General features: G+C 52.2%; 1 protein-coding gene across 1 annotated transcript; it reads right to left on the minus strand.

Moving 5' to 3' along the window:
• Positions 1 to 1,545: 1,545 nt before the first annotated feature.
• Positions 1,546 to 20,223, minus strand: ARFGAP3 (ARF GTPase activating protein 3). Its single transcript, XM_084878188.1, has 9 exons — positions 20,037 to 20,223; positions 16,224 to 16,342; positions 11,633 to 11,705; positions 9,252 to 9,383; positions 8,367 to 8,450; positions 5,891 to 5,975; positions 2,517 to 2,576; positions 2,282 to 2,328; positions 1,546 to 1,769 (listed from the first exon to the last, which is right to left on the minus strand). Exons 1-9 carry the CDS (start codon positions 20,103 to 20,105, stop codon positions 1,626 to 1,628), a joined length of 813 nt encoding a protein of 270 aa, XP_084734314.1. The 5' UTR covers positions 20,106 to 20,223; the 3' UTR covers positions 1,546 to 1,625.
• Between the last annotated feature and the right edge of the window lie 239 nt (positions 20,224 to 20,462).

Raw genomic sequence — 20,462 nt, forward strand, 5'->3', positions numbered from 1 at the left:
CTCCCAGGTCTGAAAGCAGTGAAGCCGAGAGAGATCACAGTGAAGCCGAGCAACCACAATTTTACACGAATCTTTTCAAACCACACTCAGCCTAAATGCGGTGCAGTGCTGCCCTCTATGTTCTACCAGTTAAATGACAATCTCAAGTTTCCTGAGTTCACCACACAAGCTCCAGTTAGCGGAGGGTGAGTAAGAGCAGTAAGAAATCAGGATGACTGAGCATTTACTATGTCCCAGGCGTGGCCTAATTACTTTAGTGAGCAGTAACTAAGTTGACCCTCAAAATAACTCATAAAATAATTATGATCGTCTGCATCACGCAGTCTGCAACCCCTCGAGCTAAGCCTGGTAAAACACACGTAAAAACAACGGAGAACAGGCCTGAGCTGCCTTTCCTGTCAGTCACAACGTCACTCCCAGACGCCCGTGTTTCTCTTCTGTTTTCACACGAAGGAAACAGCCCTGTGTTCACCTCACACCGGTCTCCTGGCTGGCCTCCTGGTTTCGTCTCCTCCCCATGCTGCCTAGAGTGCACCTCCCTGCCAAACCCACCGCCCAAATGCCTCCGCAGCGCAGCCTCCTCAGACAGCACTCATCTACTCACCGTCCTGCCGTCCCCACGCACCTGCTCCTCATCCCCGCAGACTCTCCCTGTCCCTCTCCTCTGTGCTGTGACTCACCCCTATCGCTCAGGCCCTCTGGGACACAGCCCACAGCTGCCATCATACATTCAGAATTCAGCCTCCATGCTCAATGGAGCTGCACACGACACTTCCTCACTGTGGAGCTGTCATTCACACGCCATACGTGCAGCCCTTAAAGTCCATAACCCACCATTACCCGTTCCAGAACATTCCATCCCGGCACAGCCAACCCCACACCGAGCAGCAACCAGCCCTTCCCCTCCCCGGCCCCAACTGTGAGCACCGGACTGCTCCCATCGCTCCGTCTGCCCGTTCCGGACATCCCACCACCGGATCCCACAGGCGTGGTCCCAGCGACCGGCCTCCCAGCACAAGCTTTTCCAGGCCCCGGGCTGTGGCAGCGTGTGTCAGCACTGCACGCCTCTCTGGGCTGGACAATATCCCCGTGATGGACCCACCACGCCCATCCCTCCCGCAGCGGATGGACATGGCCGTTTCTCCCGCTGGCCATCGGCACCAATGCTGCCATGGACACTCACGCACAGGTTTGTGTGGCCTGTTGGGTACCGTCTCGTAGGAGTGACTGCTGGGCACACTGTAGCTACAGGTTTAACGTGTACATGCCCACCAGCCACGTGGGAGGGACTCATTTCTCTCCATTCCCGCCAGGCTTGCCGCTGTCTTCTCCATCAGCCTCCTAGTGAGGGGGGGTCTCCGTGCCTTTCCCTCGTCACTGACGGTGCTGAGCATCTGCCCTGCGGGACCCCACCCGGCACAGTCTTCCCCTCCCGTCCTCACTCCCCGGGATGGCCGCTGCTCTCCTCGCCCGGCCTCCCTCCCTCCGGCCACCCCTCCTGCCACCCTGTCTGCACGGAGCTCAGCCTCGCACCGCCCTCCTCGCACAGGGAAAGCAATGGCATCAGCGAGGTACACTGGGCGCGGGCAGCTCCGTCCGCTGAGCCGTCACCGCGGCTGACTAACTCACATCGAGTCTTCCTTGGGCGCCGTCCTGGCCAGGTCTTCCTGCTCCTTCATCTTGTCCACAGCCTGGGCTTGCTTCTCCATCTCATCGAAGCACGTGCTCGTCAGCTTCTGGGCTCCCAGGCTGCCTTTTTTGGCCCCAAGCTGGAAGACACGCAAGACTACACGCTGCCCACCTGTCGACACATTTTGTGCCAACAGCTAGCACTTGCGGGAGGCCCCGCGACAGCCCTGGACCCCTGTTCTCCTCCCTGGTCCTCACAACTCTAAGAAGTGGGCACACACACACACACACACACACACACCCCGTGTACAGAGGAGGAGCTGAAGCTCATGCAGGATAGCAGCCATTAGTGCGGTGCCCGCGAGCTTAGGCCCACGAAATGCTACAGAACCAGCCAGGACAGACACTCAGGGAGCCTGTGCCGCTGTGTTTTAAGAATTTCGTCACCGACAGAAGACACGTTAAACACCCATTCCAGAAAACCTTCCCTCAGCACAACAGCCCCCGCACTGAGCAGAACACGGAGTTGTACCCAGGCTGTACTTGTTACACAGAAAATGCTCAGAGTCTATAAGAACGCAGCGGCAGCGGCTGTCGGGAGGGCAGAGGCTGTTTCAGAACTGAACTACCGTACTTCCCACGCCATACTCACGCCTCGTTTGGCTGGGTTTGGTTTCTTTTTTATGATAGAGGAAACCTCTGTAAAAAAAACACAAAGGAGAAAGTCAGACCAACAGAAACACACACTTTTTCTATTTTAATTGTGTTTTTTTTTTTTTTTTTTTTAAAAACTCTATGGTATTGTAAATTATTATTTAGGAGATGATAATATTTCCCACATTAGTCTGTCATCCAGAAGAATCTCATTCTCTAAATCAGAACATTACCTAGACCTGCTTTGGTTGGTACATTAAGACCTTCCACACTTGGTCCTTGCTCCGGTCCACCTGCAAGTTAAAAATATAGATATTAAAACAGAAAATATACTCATCAAACTTGCTTTTGAATAAGAAATGTATTTAACTTGCTGAGTACTACATTTCTTACCCAATTTTGTCAATGATTCACTTTCTTTTTAGCTCCATATTCCATCGTAAGAATTTTTACTAAGCCCTGGCTGGTGTGCTCAGTGGTTGGAATGTTGGGCTACGAAGCGAAGGGTCTCGGGTTTGATTCCTGCTCCAGGGCATGTCCCTCGGTTGTGGGTTTGCTCCCCACCCCGAGTCAGGCGAGTGCAGGAGGCGGCCAGTTGCTGTGTCTCTCTCACATCAATGTTTCTCTCTCTCTTCCTTCTTCCCCTGCTTCTACTCTCTCTGAAAAGCATTGCAAAAAAAACCACACAAAACAAAACAAAACAAAACAAAAAACCCAGGTGAGGATTAAAAAAGAAAAAAATAACTTTGATTTAAAAAGTGCATTAAAATAGAAGTATGTTTTCTGTCAAGTTGCTTTATAGAATAAGATGGCAGGGGTCTCCCTAATTAACGTCATTCAGAATTCTGCCTATGACCTGGTGTTTCAAAGTAAACTGTTCGAGATACCCAGTCCATACATGGACTATATACCCAACATATGCTAATATTTGGAAATTCTAACACCAATCACATCAATGATAGAAACCTAAATTTCCAGTTGCCAAGAAATCTGCCGTTTTCTAAGTGACCTAAAAAATGATCCTGGTTAGAATTCTTATTAAGCCTTTACTTAAAAACTTCTTGTTATTTTATTACTTAAAAAACGAGTAAACAAAATGTAGTATATCCACACAATGGAACGTTATTTGGCCATAAAAAATGAAATACTGGCACATAGAAATACTACAACATGGATGCTCCTTTAAAATATTGTGCTGAGCACAACATATTGTCTGAGCCTACTGCAGGAAATGGCCCGAAGAGACAAAGCCTTAGAGACGGAAAGCAGACTGCTGGTTGCAGGGGCTGAGGGAGGTAGGTGAGAAGGGGGAGGGGCTATCAGGGGTACGGGGTTTCTCTGGAGATGATGGGAATGTTCTGGAATGAGTGGTGATGGCGGCACAACCTTGTGAATACACTAACCACCACTGAACTGCATAGTTCAAAGGCTGAATTTTATGCTATGTGAATTATACGTCAATAAAGTTGTTATTAAAAAGTGGCAGGCCCAACAGAGGAAACCCAACCGTTTTCTTTTTATAATATTTAACAGGTAAATGCTAGTTAAGGCCTTCACATAGGCAAAGCAGGAGGAGTAGAACAATGCCGTTTTGTAGAAAAAGCGCTGACCACTGCACGGATCCCCCAGGCCGGCCGGAACTGCCCTGGGCGGGGAGGGCAGCAGGCAGTAAGGCCCAGGAGCAGAGTATTCCAGGCCTGCTGTTCTCGTTGTTAAAATTCTTTGTTCTCTCCTTTCTATTATGCAGTCCTTACATTTACTCCAGACTGCACCTGGCCGCCAGTGCCCACAAACGCAATTCCGGGTTAGGCCTTAAGACAGTAAGTGTCCCTCAGCACCAGCTGCGTAAGAAAATTCTGAACGGGGAAGAGGCAGGAGAGTGAGGCTGCAGACTGAGGAGAAGCTCTTCAGTGAACCATGGAGTGAAAACACATTTAAAGGCTAAAGTCTTGCCGAGACCGGTTTGGCTCAATGGATAGAGTGTCGGCTTGGGGACTGTAAGGGTCCCGGGTTCGATTCCGGTCAAGGGCATGTACCTTGGTTGCGGGCATATCCCCAGTAGGGGGTGTGCAAGAGGCAGCTTCTCGATGACTCTCTCTCATCGATGTTTCTAACTCTCTATCTCTCTCCCTTCCTCTCCGTACAAAATCAATAAAATATATTTAAAATAAATAAATAAATAAATAAATAAATAAAAATAAAAAAATAAAGGCTAAGGTCTTGCTGTGCATTTAGCTACCTCAGTTTTCAGTCGGTGAAAGGGGCTGAGCCACGGGACTGAGCGGCTACGGGGACTCCCTGAGGCACTCTGCAGTCACAGAGGCCTCTGTGCTGGGGCGTTGTAAGGGTAGTGATGCTCACGTGACCACCTGACTTTCAGAAGTACAACCCCCACCTTTTCTCTGTTAGTCAGGTGAGTGTGGGAATTAGTTTTTCTCTTCTCTCTTATGGACAATGACAAACCAGTCACTGGCGCAGGGAGATTTCTTCTCTTCAAAAGAATTTCTCCCCGGAGTTCACAGCCAGCGGAAGGAACACACATGGACACGGAAGCTACGGGACACGTCAGTGCCCAGAACGGAGGCGTACTGTGCATGAGGAAGACAGGCTGTGGCTGGAGCGCTGGGGGTGAGGGGGTGGGAGCTAAGGGTGCTTCTCTGAGGAGAGGACTTGGAGCTGAGGCTCTGATAAGGAGGTGGCCGCGTGATGACCAGGGTCAGAGTCCGAACAGAACACAAGCACAGGGAAGGCGTGCAGGCCAGCACGACTGCAGCGCAGTGGAAGGCGAAGAAACCGAAAAGCTCAATGCCACTGGGGGATGTGTCAGTGCCTCCTATGCCGGCATTTAGGGTCACACACACACACACACACACACACACAATCACAGGCTGCAAATCATACAAAACCAGTCCTGTCCGAGTTCTTTGCATATTAAGGAACCAAGCTTCGGGTCTATAAATGAATTGCAAATTTTTATCGTCTTTGAAGCACTTCTTCAGACCCAGTGTCACATCGCCGGTGGTCAGACTCACTCATCTTTCCTTGCAAGAGGCGTGGATGTGCCCAGAAGGGCTTCCCACTCCAGGTGGCAGGAAAGCCTCGCCCGTTTCTCTAGCACCCTCATATTTTCATTTTTTAAATATATATATATATTTTACTGATTTCAGAGAGGAAGGGAGAGGGAGAGAGAGGTAAAATCATCAGTGATGATAGGGAACCATTGATCGGCTATCTCCTGCACTCCCCACACTGGGGATCGAGCCCGCAACCCAGGCACGTGCCCTGACTGGTAATCGAACCATGACCTCCCGGCTCATAGGTCAACACTCAACCACTGAGCCATGCCAGCTGGGTCTCATATTTTCATTTTTATTTTTAAATCTTTGGTCCATTTCAATTTAGAATAAAGAAATAATTCTGCTTTATTATTTTTCCCCAAAATGTTAGACATTTGTCCCACATTGATATTTCTCTCTCTTCCTCTCTCTGAAATAAATAAAAATCATATTTTTAAAGAAGAACCAGCCAATGAATATATAAATAAGTGGAATAACAGATGAACGTTTTTCTTTCTCTAGAAATCAATGAATAAAATTTTAAAAACCACCTTCATTGTTTGCTGTGGGGAGGTCCACGTTCCTGGTGGTCAGAGACGGCTCGGGGTGTGCAGAGGCCCATCCTGCGCCGCTCACCTGGAGCAAAGCGAGAAAAGTCATAAAAAACAAATCAAAGCAGGGGGAAACCGACTCATCCAAACAGTCCTCTCTTCACACCTGGATTAGTGGGGAGGAAGGGTAATATTTAAACATGTATAATATTAAGTCTCTGTTTCAATGCTCAAATTCCGTATTTTTCCTTTAAAAAATATTTTATTGATTTCAGAGAGGAGAGCAGAAGGAGAGAAAGAGAAACATCAATGATGAGAGAATCATTGAGTGACTGCTTCCTGCACGCCCCCTCCTGGGGAAAGAGCCTGTGAGCATGTGCTCTGACTGGGAAATGCCAACCGCTGAGAACACCAGCCAGGCTTTCCTCCTTTTTAAAAACAAAACCTAAACTATGCAATCATTTCAGGTTTACAGAGAAGTTGCTAAGACAGTAGAGGTTTTTACTTTTCACCCAGCTTCCTTTAATGTTCAAATATCCATGGTGCATTTGTCAAAACTCGGAGTTATGTGGCCCATTCCTAAGCTCCAGACCGGGCCCGGATTTCACCAGCTTTTCCTCCAGGGCTTCTTTTCTGTCCCGGGACCACTCTGCATGCCTTCTCCTTCGTCTCCCTGCTCTGTCAGTTTCTCAGTGTGTCCTTGAACCTCTGAGGGTACTGATCAGGTATGGTGTAGAGTATGTCTCAGTTTGGGTCTATCTGATGTTTCCTCACGATTGGATTAGAGTTCGGGGAAGAAAGCCATGGAGGTGCGGTGCCATCTCACCGCCTCATGTCAACATGGCTGACCTGGTGATGCCAACCCTGGGCACCGGTCAGGTGGTGCCTGCCAGGCTTTTCTCGGTAAACTTCTGTGCTTCCCTTTCCACCGTCTAGTCTTGGGAGGCTGGTCACTGAGTCTGGCCCACGTTCAAGGGCGGAGGATAAACTCTCCCTCCTGAGGGGGGGTATCTATTATACATGATTTGGAATTTTTCTCTAAGGAACAGTATCTCTGTCCCCATTTATTCAATCATCCATTTATATCAGTATGATTGTCGGAAAAGAGGAGAACAGGACATGGCTATTGATTTTATTCTTTGGACTGTAATTCAATACGTTTGTTGTTTATTTTGTTCAAATTGTTCCAGCTCTGACCACTGGGAGCTCTTTCAGGTGGTTCCCGGGTCCTTCAGACCCTGCCCCCCAGTTCCCTCGCCCACCCCTCCTTCCTTCCTCTCAGCAGGGCTCCAGGCTCCCCGCCCCAGCGGCCCAGTCCTCCAGCCTGCACTTCTCCCCAGGCAGCCTGGCTCCTTTCGGTGGAGGAATGGTATTAGCCGCCAGGACCCGGCTGCTGGTGTGCTTGCTGTGTGCCCTCTCCGCGGACAGAGCCAGGCAGCGCTATCCCACCAGGACTCACATCTACAATTAGTTCTCCATCGTGTCTGTGTGTGTGTGGATGCAGAGACAGTAAAATGAACATGAGTTCATACTAACGTCTCCAACTCTAACTCACACCAAACTAGTCATTTCTCTCCTTTTTAGCCCATCATTTCCGTTCCAAACATTTCTCAGCTACTAATTATGGATATTCTGTATCCAGTTCTTAACTAAATAATAGCAAAGCTCACAACAGAACACATCCTTTTTTAAATTGTTTTCTGTTCTTTTGGTTGATAGTTATTTCTGGTAACTATTGATTGCATCAATGATTAACATGTATATGCAAGTTGTAATAGCAAAAAATCAAGGTTTAGCAATTTATAAAACTCTGCACATTTTTTATTTGAAAATTAAATAAAGAATGTATTGAGCCCTGGCTGGTTTGGCTCAATGGATAGAGTGTCTGGGACTGAAAGGTCCCAGGTTCGATTCTGGTCAAGGGCACATGCCCAGGTTTGGGGCTTTATCCCCAGTAGGGGGCGTGCAGGAGGCAGCTAACCAGTGATTCTTGTCATTGATGTTTCTTTTTCTCCCTCTCCTTTCCTCTCTGAAGTTTTAAATATATTTAAAAAACAACTGTCTTCATTCTTTGTCAGTCCTGGAGCTCTGAACTGAACTGTGGCAGACGACTGGTCGTCACACTCCGCTTCACTGGAGCTGGGAAAAGACAGGAGCTAAGCCAGCCAGCAGGGCCTGGGCAGTAACCGGCGCCTCCAGCTGAGCCTGTACAGACAGGCCTTGTTTCCGGGGTCTGTCCTCCTCCCATGTGGACCCTGCAGGGGAGCCGCACACGAGAGAAACAGAATCCCTCTGCCCCGGACAGCTCCTCGGAACTGCTGCTGAGAAACTAACTTCCCTCTTGGTTAAGCGGCTGTATTTCAGAGCTGTTTGTCACAGCAGCTTGGCCTGTACCCTAACTGGAACATTCTACATACACACCCTTTCTAAATGTCAGAGTGAGCACACGGCACGGTCACGTAAGCACCACACTCACCTCAGGAAAAGCATGAGAGGCAAAGAAGTCGTCCTCCTTGGGCGCAGGGGACGAAGGCGGCGTCACACAGCCATCGAGCCACAGCTGGAACATGAGGTGCGCGTTAGCATCCCCTGGCTCTGAGGGTGCTCCCCAATCCTCGCCACTCCCTTTCTAGACCTGTTTGCCCGACACTGGCATTCCCGTTATTATAAAGTCAGCAACAGGCCTTTAGGTATCATCTCAGGCAGGTGTCCGGCCAGTGGCACGTTTCCAGACCCTGAGGCCGTCACCCCGTCTGAAAAGGAGAGGTCGGGACCCAGACCTCAGAGCAGGCCCCGAAGGACAGTGAGCCTCCTGTGGGCTCCTCTGCAAACCCACACCCTGGCCACGACCCGCCTGTGGGCCACACCGGCTCGCCTCCTGTCCTTTGCGGACGGACGTGCGCGGAGCGGCCAGGGCCCGGGCGGCCCTGGGCAGGTTCCCAGCTGCGGGGAGCGGCCTCCGCCGCCCTTAGGCTCCGCTGTGAACGGGGTCCTTTCGCGGTTCACTCAGTGCCCCGTGCCCACAGTTGTGCTCAGTGTCGGTGACTTTTCGGTTTCAGATGGCCCTGCACAGGGGGAGGAAAGTCCCACCGGGGGGCACAGGGCCGCCGCCCGGATCCATGTCCGCCAACAGCACGGAGCAAAGGCGCCTCCGAACGGAAACACGGAAGGAAGCCCCGTACGGGCCCGGGCCTCACTGTTTGGGGTAAAAAGCACCTTTCCTTCTGAAACAGCTTGTTGCACTTACGTCAGTGCCGTGCTTACGTCATGCAGCACTTAACAGCACATGCTTGCGTCAGTGCCACGCTTGCGTCAGTGCCACGCTTACGTCAGTGTCGTGCTTACGTCATGTCGCACTTACGTCAGTGCCGTGCTTCCGCGCAGCCTGGGTGGCCAGCGACTTGATCTTGTCCCGGTAGAGCTGCGCCGCGCGGCTGTTGTACTTGGCCTTGGTGTCGCTGGTGGCGCAGCCGTGCTGGTCGAAGAAGGACGCCTGCGGAGGAAGCAGCGGTTACTGAAACGGCACTTCATATTGTGAAGGGTTTTTGAAAATACAGTGAAAACCAAAACTGTGTAAACCACGAAAAACTGTTAATAATCTTATCTTATAAAAAGGGAATACCCTCCACAGATGTGACATTGCTATTTTGGTAAAACTGGACATGAGATGAATTACAAAATGAAATTACTGGCCCTTCGTTTCTTCATTAAACACCTCCATCACTCTGAATCTTATTTGGGGGATGCTTTCCACTCTGGACTACTTTTAATTCATGAGAAATCCATTTCAAGTTGGATTCCAGTAAATCAGAAATTTTACAAAATCGGGTAGGAGCACCGCTAACCTTCACCTTGTCCAGCACTATTTACTCATTAACGAAAGAGCACAAGCAAGGTGACAAAATTAAACAGAGAACTGTTTCCAACCACCGTATAAGGGTCCATGTGTAGACATGAATTACAGGATTCATATCTAACTAAAGCAGGCGGTCCAAAAACCTGTACGAGCAATGCTTTCATTAGCCCAATCTGACTAATAATGGTCTAAGGCACCCACATGTACCGGAGCATCACTCTGGGAGGCCATGTTACCGGTTCCGCTTTGCAGGCGGGACTCTGAAGCCCGGCGTCACGCAGGTGAGTGAGAGGCCGAGCTGGCGTTCAGCCTGAGCAGGGAGGTTCCAACTCCACTGCTTCAGTGGAATGGCCTGACCGTCCCCCGCCTCCCACAGGGCCACCTCTGGCTGGAGACAGAAAGCTGCTCTCGCGAGGTGGGCGGGGTACTCTGCCACCCTGGGAGGGCTTAGCAATAAGGACAGATAAAACCAAACTCTCAGTATTAAGTTTTGGAACAAGTGTGTGAAAATCATGATAATGGGCATGGGTTTCTCATAAGATGCTTGAAATAAAAGGCATGCATTCTTAACAGGGCAAAACTGTTCCTTAGAAAGCGAAAAAAATCAGTTATTACAATGGTTTGTGGTCCTCCAATGTTCATCCCTATGCGACAGAATCATATTCCTTAGTATTTCATTTCTCTCACTGGGGAAATATTAAATCCAATTTAAAGTTAAGATAATCTAATTTAAATTTAATTATTCTACTTAAGGAACAATAATGAAAAAAGGTTGAGAAACACTAATTCAGGTAATCTGATATTTTAAAAACTACTATTTTAGATTTATAATTTTAAATATCAAATTGATACCAGATACAACTTTTATTTGAAATGTATACAAATTTGACTTTTTATACTTTGAATGTGTAATGGTGTCTATGGGACTTCTACTTACTAAACCTATACCATTTGGCATAATAAGGTACCAGTGCTTTGGGTGATTTTGCTGGCTAGACTTATAAGACTGCCAGTTTATTTTATTTATTTGTTTATTTTAATATATTTTTACTGATTTCAGAAAGGAAGGGAGAGACAGAAACATCAATGATGAGAGAGAATCATTATTTGACTGCCTCCTACACCCCGCCCCCCACTGGGGATCGCACCCACAACCCAGGCATATGCCCTTGACTGGAATCAAACCTGGGACCTTTCAGTCCCCAGGCCAACGCTCTATCCGCTGAACAAAACCAGCGAGACCAGGCTGCCAATTTAGAGTTTGAGGAGTCAGATATATTCAATTTGTAAATGAAATTTAGAATGTTTGAGGATTCTTAGTTAGGTTGGAAAGTAGGGTTACAAAAATTTGCTGGTTTAAATTAAGTGACCACTTAATTGGTTATTAATTTTGTATAGAAATTAAGTTTATAAGTGAATATATATCTTTATATACTGTACTTGAAAACTTGGAGAATAGGTTTTATTAAAACTTTGTAGATTTCACAAATTAAACAAAATTCAGATGTAAGCAGCTGTAATCATTCATTCCATCCTAAGCACAAAAATCACCACACGTATTAAAAAACTATATTATCATAAAGAAGCCTCCCAACCCTCTCTACCACCTCTTCCGGTTTTAATTTTCTTCCAAAGAACTCTCGCTGCCTGCTAGGTTCTTGTTTACTTGCTTCTTACTGACTCTGTCTGTGCCTCTCAGAGGGCTCTCACGTGTCTTGTTCACGGTCCCAGCACCCAGCCCAAAGCTTCGTGTGGATCAGGTGCTCTGGATAAACAGCAATCCAACTCCACAGCCCCTCCTGACTTCCTGTTACCAGGGGGCCCACACAGCAGAGCACACGTCACACAGAAGGATTGATTTCACCATCAATCCGAGATGAACTCACTGCGTTAGCGTTTCCTCCGACTTGCATGCAGCGCAACTGGAACCAAGACCAGTTAGAATCCAGCTCTGTAGATCTAAATGGAAAGAACATCCTAAATGTTAATACTTTTCTTCCCCAAAATCAAGCCACTAAACTTTGAGAATAAGCTTCCCTTGCTGTCAGAACCCTGAAGAATTCTGAGTGTGTTAGCAGTGACCTTCTAGGACCCTGGGACTCCGAAGTGCAGGACCATTGGCACAGCAGCTCCGGCCCCTCTCATCCTCATGGAAGCCAAGGCGCTGATGGCGCCAACCACCTGCTCCCCTCCACGCCAGCCACAGACAGGCCACGCCCGCCAGGCCACGCCAGGCCAGCCACGCCCTCTGGGAGCAGCGATGACGGCCTGTGGGCTGTGGAGCTCGGCCTCTGCCTCACACCCGTGGTGGGTCCTGACCTAAAGGTGGCCAGGAGTCTCTGCTCAGCACAGATGGCCTGTTTGGACTTTTTCGGGGTCCAGTTTGACACCTAGTAGGACCCCTGGAGGATGCTCATCATTTCACCATCAAATGGGAAGGACCTAGCCGCCATCACAAGAGCAGGAGAACACTCAGGACGGAGTGCTCCCGCAGTGACAGCTGCCTCCTCCCGCCACACCTGCGCCTGTTTCCCTGAACCCTGAGGCCACCGCGGAGCCAGGTAAAGGCAGTATTTCCCAGCAATAAGATTCCACCAGTGCTCAGCGTAAAGCGAGACAGGACAGCTCAACAGTGCTGGAGCCCATGCAAAAGCAGGCTCTCCGATCCTCAGCAGCCCTCCTGCCCCGCCGGAAGGACTGGACCTGTGAGAACCGTGCAGGTGGCCTCTCCGTCACAGAAGGGCATTAACCTTTGTGAATGTTAAGATATTATTTTGCAGCCGAAACCGGTTTGGCTCAGTGGATAGAGCGTCAGTCTGCGGACTGAAAGGTCCCAGGTTCGATTCCGGTCAAGGGCATGTAGCTTGGTTGCGGGCACATCCCTGGTAGGGGGTGTGCAAGAGGCAGCTCATCAATGATTCTCATTGATGTTTCTAACTCTTTATCCCTCTCTCTTCCTCTCTGTAAAAAATCAATAAAATATATTAAAAAAAAGATATTATTTTGCAGCCAATAGCTTCCTTAAGGTTAATAATAATACTAATACATGTCATTATTACATCTACGTATATCTACTTCACGATGATATAAAAAGCAAATACTAACCCATACTAACAATTTCCCAAAGACAAAAGGAAATCTCCTTTTGAATTTAATTACCGAGTGAGGTGATGAAACGACACATGTTCTGAAATTCTCTTTCTGAGCGATCCCGCTTAGTCACACACCGTATGACCTGCCCAGGCTGCGTGAGGTGCCACCCTCCCACCTGTCACCGGTGGCTGTGACAGCCGACTCTGGGCAGGCTGAGGGGGACCTCCGCTCCATGACGAGCTGCGTGACCTTGGGGAAGTGGCTTAACCTCTGCGCTCACTCTCCTCGTTGGTAAGAACCAGAGGCTATCTATGTCACTCCTGCAGAAAGTAAACACCATATGGCTAACGTTCTCACCATCACCATCACCATCGTCATGGCGACCCTGTCACACCGTGGGATAAACACAAGCTCCGGGGGGCAGGCATAAAGCAGGTGCCTGACTTAAACTAATCAGAAAACTGAAGCTACAAGCCTCAGACTTACTCACCTGCCTAAACCTTTTAGTCCCGAAGTGTCTTTTAAAAAACAAAGCCAGACATTTGTTATATATTTCTTAGAAACAAAGATAACAAACACTGCTCTTTAGTCAAGCTGACAGAGATTCTCTCTCTCACTGGAATTTGAAACAAAAGGTGGTGATGACCATGAATAAGTCAGCCATAAGAAGAAACCTGATCTGCTCAGCGGTGCCATCCCAGGAGAAGGGGACTCGCTAAGTCACTTCCTGTCTTTAATTAGATGAAGACGGGGTGAAGGTAACGACCTGAGCGAGGAGAAGAGAGTGAGCCGCGCAGGGAAGAAGAGCTGACGAACGAGTGTCCCTTTAACAAAAGCTCCTGCTGACCAGCCGCCGGACAGGAGAAAGCGGTCCCTCCACCTCCACATCCTCCTGAGGGGATCCAACATCCCCAGGACGCTGGGGTCTGTGATTGTTTAAACCAGTGCACAAACGTTCAAAGAACAGCCTCCCACCTCTTTAAAAACAAAAGGCCGCCAAGTGCCCTGTCATCCTTGACTTTGCCCAAATCCTAGACTATGCCCTCGAACAGGAGTGGTAGCGGTTGTTTTGAATAATTTATGACACTGTGATTCATACAGTTATATTTATCTGTAAATAGTTATATTTATCTGACTGCTAGAAGGCTAGTGACTCAACCTGCGAGAGCCCAGAGACTGCTGTCCAGCATGCCAGGCTCCGGTCTGTCCTCCCTCAACCTGGGGCGCCAGAAAACCACCTCATTTCAGGGAATGGTTTAGCTTCCTTCAGTGGAGGAAAGGGCGGGCGTGGCGGCGAAGAGGAAAGAACACAGCAGAGGGAGCAGACAGACAAGCAGCTGCGTGCTGCCGCGAGGCCAGCCCTCCTGGGCTCTGGGCAGAGCGGTCCCAGGTTACCGGGTCACAGCTGATCTGTGGGAGGGAAGCACGTTAAAGACAAAACGGTGGGGGTGGGAGGGGAGAGGACTCGGGGAATTCACATGTATTGTATATACGCAGAGCCCATGGACACAGACAGCAGTGTGGTGACGGCTGGGAGGGCGGGTGCTGGGTGGAGGGGGTCAATGGAAAAAAAGGGGATATCTGTAATACTTACAACAATAAAAACAAATTTAAAAGAAAACAAACCCATCATAAAAACAAACAGAATCCCTCGCAACTAAATCCCTCAATATTTAAAGAGACAAGGACAGGATGTGAATTCAAACTATTCTGACAAAAGAAGACAGGAGACTGACAGGTCCTCCAAAGCCAATAAGAACCCAGAACTCCCTTTCGAAGGTGATCACCTTGGTGTTACATGGCCATACGTATTTAGCACGTCAGGCCTGTGCAAATCGCTTTCTGAAAAGAGAACTTGGGAAAGTGCATCAGCAAAGTTTTTAAAAAAAAGAAGATTATATTGCTATTATTACTATTTCTGTGCTATCATACAGAAATCTCATTCTGAATTATAAGACTTTATCCTTTAGGAACAAATGCTTTTTACAGTCATTGCATTGTATCAATAGTCCTTAAGTCGACGTGACTTGTCACAGTTACAGACAGCCTGCCTGCCTCTGGGCCGGGAAGCAGGTGCGTGGCGGGAGGTGGCAGTGACCGCAGCGATGCCCAGGGCTGCAGGGGGGCCTGGCCAAGCCAGGGCTGCTGAAGCCCAGGCCTCCTCGACTACAAGCCCTGAGCCCACTGTTCTTTCTTTTTAAAAATATATGTGTTTATTGATTTCAGAGAGGAAGGGAGAGAGAGAGACAGAAACACCGATGAGAGTGAATCATTGATCGGCTGCCTCCTGCATATCCCTACTGGGGATCAAGCCGGAAACCCAGGCATGTCCTTGACCAGGATCGAACCTGGGACCCTTTAGTCTGCAGGCCGATGTTCTGTTCACTGAGCCAAACCAGCCAAGGCTATTTAATTATTTCTTATGTTCTCCTGTTTCTTCTACCTCACACAGGGCCGCCACCTCCCACTGGACTGTGGGGCTGTGTGTGTCCAGAGGGGGCGCGGTTCTCTCTCGCACACAAAGGCCCCTTCCATATGGTGTGAGTGGGAGATAGCAACTTGTCAGAGGAGCCAACGCAGCCCACGACTAAAGATGACAAGAGAAGATGTTCATAGTGTAAGCATCGGAAGCTGCCACAAAACTCAAACAGAACCATCACTCAGGCTCTGCGGAGTCAGTGCCCTGGAGCCACAGCTGTACGACTGCTGGAACCCTGACGTTAGCGCTCCCTGACGGGTGCAGGGTGGACCCACTGCACCTGAACCCCTTCTACAGGGAGTGCTCAGAGGGCCCTCTACGAGAGGCCCCGGTAGCCCTCACTCACTCAGCGCACACTGTGCATGTGCCTGGCGCACACAGAGTGGGCGCATCCGGAGCCCACAGACTGGCCGTCTAGTAGGCAGGCCGGTCAGCAAACAAGGACAGGATGCAAACGTTTCCTGGACGAGACCAAGAGGCACTGAGATCTCAAGAAGAGTCTCGAAGGGCAGTCAGTGGCCACAGCATGTGCAGAAATGGCCTGTGGACGGAGGTGGCGGCAGAGACCAGGTGTGCAGGGCCCAGCGCAGACCAGTCCGAGAGCATCCCGAGGCGGCCAAAGCCGGGCTCCGGGGAGAACGGTCTCTAACTGCTGTCACCGGAAGATCATAAGGGAAAGGAAATACCGTCTCAAGCCCTCCATCCCGACAGTCACGCCACGGCCATGCCTCCGACACAGGGCTCTATGTGCAGAAACTCGCTCACTGGGCCAGTGTTCTCAATACGGCACTTAATCTCCACAATCACAGCCACCTCCCCTTCCACTGGTGCCAAAGGAAACAGCAGGAAGAAGGGAGAGCGCTCCCTGTGACGTGAACCCCCCACCCCCGGGGACAGTCACTCACCGAATGAAGCTCAGGTGAACGCCCAGCGACCGGTGCGACCCCGAGCAGTCGATGCAGAGGAACACCCCGTAGGTGATGCTCGCCCAGCTGGGGTTTTTGGCGCCACAATCAAAACACACCTGAAAGGAAAGGTGAAAAGTCGACTTTAATTCCTTTATAGTGGCCCAGGGAGCCCTGCCACAGGACACAATACATGATTTAGCTTGAAAGCTGCTTAATTTTACAGTTTAAACTGGGTAATAGAAACTACCTCACCTAGATATTTAAAAGCTGAAATTTCACCCTGGCCAGGTAGCTAAGGTGGTTAGAACCCAATATGCCGAGGTTGTGGGGTCAACCGCCAGTGGGCACATACGAGAATCAGCCAATGAACACACAACCACGTGGAACAACAAGTCCATCTCTCGCTCTCTCACTACCTAATAATAGAGTAATATGCAAATTAACCACCACTCTGCTACACCCACAAGCCATGCCCACAAGCCAAGTAGGTCTTATTTTTGGAGGATGTCTTATTTTCGGGGAAACACGGTAGGTGGCAACACTGATTCCACAAACACGTGCTGAGCTGCTCTCCACTGCCAGGTGCGTGCTGGCCTCTGGGGGAGGAGGGGATGGAACTTCAGACACCCCGAGGTACAAGCTCTTAGGGTCCGGCCTCCCCTTCCGTGGGACTGGTCGTGCCAAAGCGCTGTCCCTCTACGAGAGGCCACGGTACCCCTCACTCACTCAGCGGACACTGTGCATGTGCCTGGCGCACACAGAGTGGGCGCATCTGGAGCCCACAGACTGGCCGTCCAGTGGGCAGGCCGGTTAGTGACCAGGCTGAATCTCAGCAAGCAAGGACAGGATGCAAGAGGCACTGAGATCTCAAGAAGAGTCTAGAAGGGCAGTCAGTGGCCACAGCATGTGCAGGCATGGCCTGTGGGCAGAAGTGACGTCAGAGATGAGGTGTGCAGAGCCCAGCGCAGGCCAGTCCGAGAGCATCCCGAGGCGGGCTCCGGAGAACGGGTTTCTAACTAGGTGACTTCAGTATCCTCCTGCCCCGGCCCCCCTCCACCTGAGAGGAGGAATTGCTAGAATGCAGCTCCACGAGGGGGCGCCCCGGCTGTCTTGGTCGGCTGAGCCAAGCACCGGCCTGGCACAGAGTGGCATTAAACGCAAATGCAGGGAGTGGGTGGGGTGGAAGGCAAGGAGCTGGGGCTGGGACTGGGGCTGGGGCCTGAGGCCCGGCAGGCGGGAGGCAGGTGGAAATCAGTCTGGTTCTCATGATGCCGCCTGATTCCTGGCTTTGAGCACAGGGCTGTGCTGGGCTCTGATACCAGTCCCCACGCAGAGCTGACATGCTTATCTAAGCAGATCCACATGCTTATCTGAACAGCCCTGTGGTGAGGACCAGAAAGTTTTGACTAGCCATTTGCTTTGCCTCCTGATGAGAACAGTTGCCATAGAAATAATAACTAATGTTGAGTGTTTGCTCCTGCCAGGCTCTGCCGGTGGCCAGCTGAACTTCCCAGCAACGCCGTGGGAAGGCGCACTGTGACCCCGGGCCCTCCGGGCGGTGCCCCCGGTGCATCCCGCAGGTCCACAGGCCTTCTGCTGTCTCCTCAAAAGTCTTACTTTCAAACGAGGCCCCCATTCTCATTCTGCACCCCCAAAAACTACGTAGCGTGGTTTTGACCCCCATTTTAGGGAAAAGGAAGGAATTATGAAGTATCACAGCTAAGAATGGCACCTCGGGGACTGGGCCCGGCGGTCTGCACCGACTACCTTTCCCCCTCCCCCCCGGAGGCCGGAGCCGCTCTGTGAGACCACCAGTGCACCCTGTGCCCAGCTGTGCTCAATGGCTGTTTGTTGAGTGAGTCACTCAAGCCGTCAATGCCAGCCCAGGAACATACAGCTTCCAGGAAGGAGCCACAGACCAGGAGGCTGACCCTGGAGCTAAAACCCTGGTCCGCACACGAGGGAGAAACGGGACACCGCATTCCGAGAGCAAACCGGGCTGGTTTTCGGTCTCGAGTATCTCAGAGCTGCTTTTCAGAACCCGCTTTGAAAATGCTTATTGTCACCCAACTCATCCGCATCAGGAAAACTGGCTTTCATCTTTGTTTCGGTCTCTGTTTCTCACTGACGATCAGATAGAACGTCCTACGCTGGGGAAGGTGACCAGCAGGTTTTTGCTCGGCGCTCTGAGCAGTCCCGTTAGGGGATGGACGGTGCCCCGCAGGTGTGGTGTTCATACAAAAACAACCACACGGCTGGCAGGTGGTGAAGACAGCACATGCAGGCACTGCTCCCACTGACTTTCTGGGATGGTCTCACTCAGTCCTCACAACTACCCCGCTAGGTCCGCCCCGTGTTCAGAGGAGGACAGAGCACCGGTAAGCGTTCCAGTTGCCGGCCCGGGCGACAGCTGGAAAGCAGCAGGTCTGTCCACCGCGCCCAGGAGTGCCAGCTGCGCCCCTCCAAGTGCGTGCGTCTCGGGAGGGAGTCTTATTTTTAAAGGGGGCCTTCCCTCTGACGCTTCCACCGAAGAGAACACACATCACGTTTCTGGGGCTGCCTGCAGCCCCGGAGGCTGTCCGGATCCACAGGAGCCACTCTGTTCTCAGGTGACTCTGAACTGGAAAAGCAAGGAAAACAGCCAAGACACTGGCACCGGCGGTTCCCGGCGGCTTCCTCCTCCCGACCGCCCTGCCCCGGACACGGCTTCCAATACACGGTGTCCTTTCCCGCTCCTGGGAAGGCGGTGGAATCATGGGCTCCCCTCCGCCATGGAGATGGGAAACACAGATCCGTGTAGTGTGGAACTGGGGGACTTCCTAGGCCCTCCTGCCAGGGCTCCTGCCCGGGCGCCTGACAGCTGCTTAGGCTGGAGGGGACCGTGGGGCCCGGGCAGGGCTGTCACAGGAGGAGGCGAGAGTCCACGCTGACGGGACAGCCCTTTGCACTCTCCAGGTTCCACTCCGACCCGTGATCCTGCCCGTGATCCGGCCCCTGATCCTCAGGAGAGGGAGTCACCTCAGCCCCGTGCGTCATCGCACCTCCAGCTTCTTAAACTGCAAAGGGTGCGGGGGCCGGGAGGGGGCGCCGCCGGCGGCGGGAGGAAAGGAAAACCCCGGCCTCGGAGCCGCGGAGCCGCGGAGGGAGGGAGGGCAGGAGCCAGGGAGGGCTGCGCCGGGCTTTCTTAGAAAGAAGACAGAGCGGGAAGCCCGCACAGACCACTGGGCCGCATCGGACAGGAGCGCGGCAGCCGCGGGCCTGGCCCCGGGGAGCAGCCCCGAGGAACTTGAAGGTCCGTTCGAGGGAGAGGAGGGGGCGAGCCGAGCTCCCCCAAACGCCCGGGGCCACCAGCTGGAGTTCCGACCGGGTGCGCGCTCCCCAGCGGGGTCACAGGTGGCTGCGGTGCCGCCCACTCCCAGGACCCCGGGTGCCCTCCCAGCCCTCTCCCGGGTCCCCTAAGCTTGTCCCGGCCCTCGGGGACTCGGTGTCCACTCGGCAGCCCCGGTAGGCTCCTCCGCCCGGTGTCAGGAACCCATGTGTCTGCCCGGCCCCTAGGACCGCACCCCTCACCACCCCCGCCGCCGGCGCCCGCTGCCGCCCGCCCGCGGCCTCCGCGCCTCTCCCCGCTGCTCCCCTGCCCGGGCTGCGGGGCGGCGCGCGGGCCGGGGACCCAGCAGAGGCCCAGCTGCCACGGCCGCAAGTGCGACGTGTCACAGGCCGGGCCGGCTCCTCCTCCCGCGGCCGCGGACACGGGCGTCGCAGGGGCCGCCCGCGGGGCCGGGTCGGGATGCCGAGCGAGCCGGCCGTTACCTTGTTGGTGGGCACCGAGCGGAGGCGCTTGAGGACGGTCAGGATGTCCTGCTTGCTGGGGTCCCCCATGGTCGCCGGAGAACCGAGGCGCAGCTGCCCCGGCCGAGCGGGAAGGGCTGATGTGGAGCGGTTGCCGCCTCCCGGAGCCTGACTACGGCCCGGGGGGCGGGGCTGCACGTGACTGCCAGGCCCCGCCCACCACCGGGCGCACGCGCCGCTGCCCTCTAGGGCCCGGCCCACCCAGGCCCGCTCCAGGCCCCGCCCACCACCGGGGCGCACGCGCGCCGCTGCCCTTAGGGCCCCGCTAAGCTGTCCCACCGACCCCGCCCACCCAGGCCCCGCCCCTGACGCTACGCGCGCGTGCGCAGGAGGCGCGCGCGCCTTTTCAGGGCGTCGTCGTCAGCAGCGCCGGGCAGCGGGGTGAGC

The sequence above is a fragment of the Pipistrellus hanaki genome, assembly GCF_964339955.1.
Source record: "Pipistrellus hanaki genome assembly, chromosome: 3".
In the NCBI taxonomy this organism is placed as follows: Eukaryota; Metazoa; Chordata; class Mammalia; order Chiroptera; family Vespertilionidae; genus Pipistrellus; species Pipistrellus hanaki.

What these genes read in the sequence shown, in the direction of transcription:
- ARFGAP3 (XM_084878188.1), bottom strand. Translation starts at nt 20,105, where the DNA reads ATGGGGGACCCCAGCAAGCAGGACATCCTGACCGTCCTCAAGCGCCTC. An exon ending in GCTCGGTGCCCACCAACAAG is followed by an intron (nt 16,343 to 20,036) that starts GTAACGGCCGGC and finishes CTTTCCTTTCAG; the next exon opens with GTGTGTTTTGATTGTGGCGC. An exon ending in CCCCACAGCAAACAATGAAG is followed by an intron (nt 2,577 to 5,890) that starts GTGGTTTTTAAA and finishes TTTAACTTGCAG; the next exon opens with GTGGACCGGAGCAAGGACCA.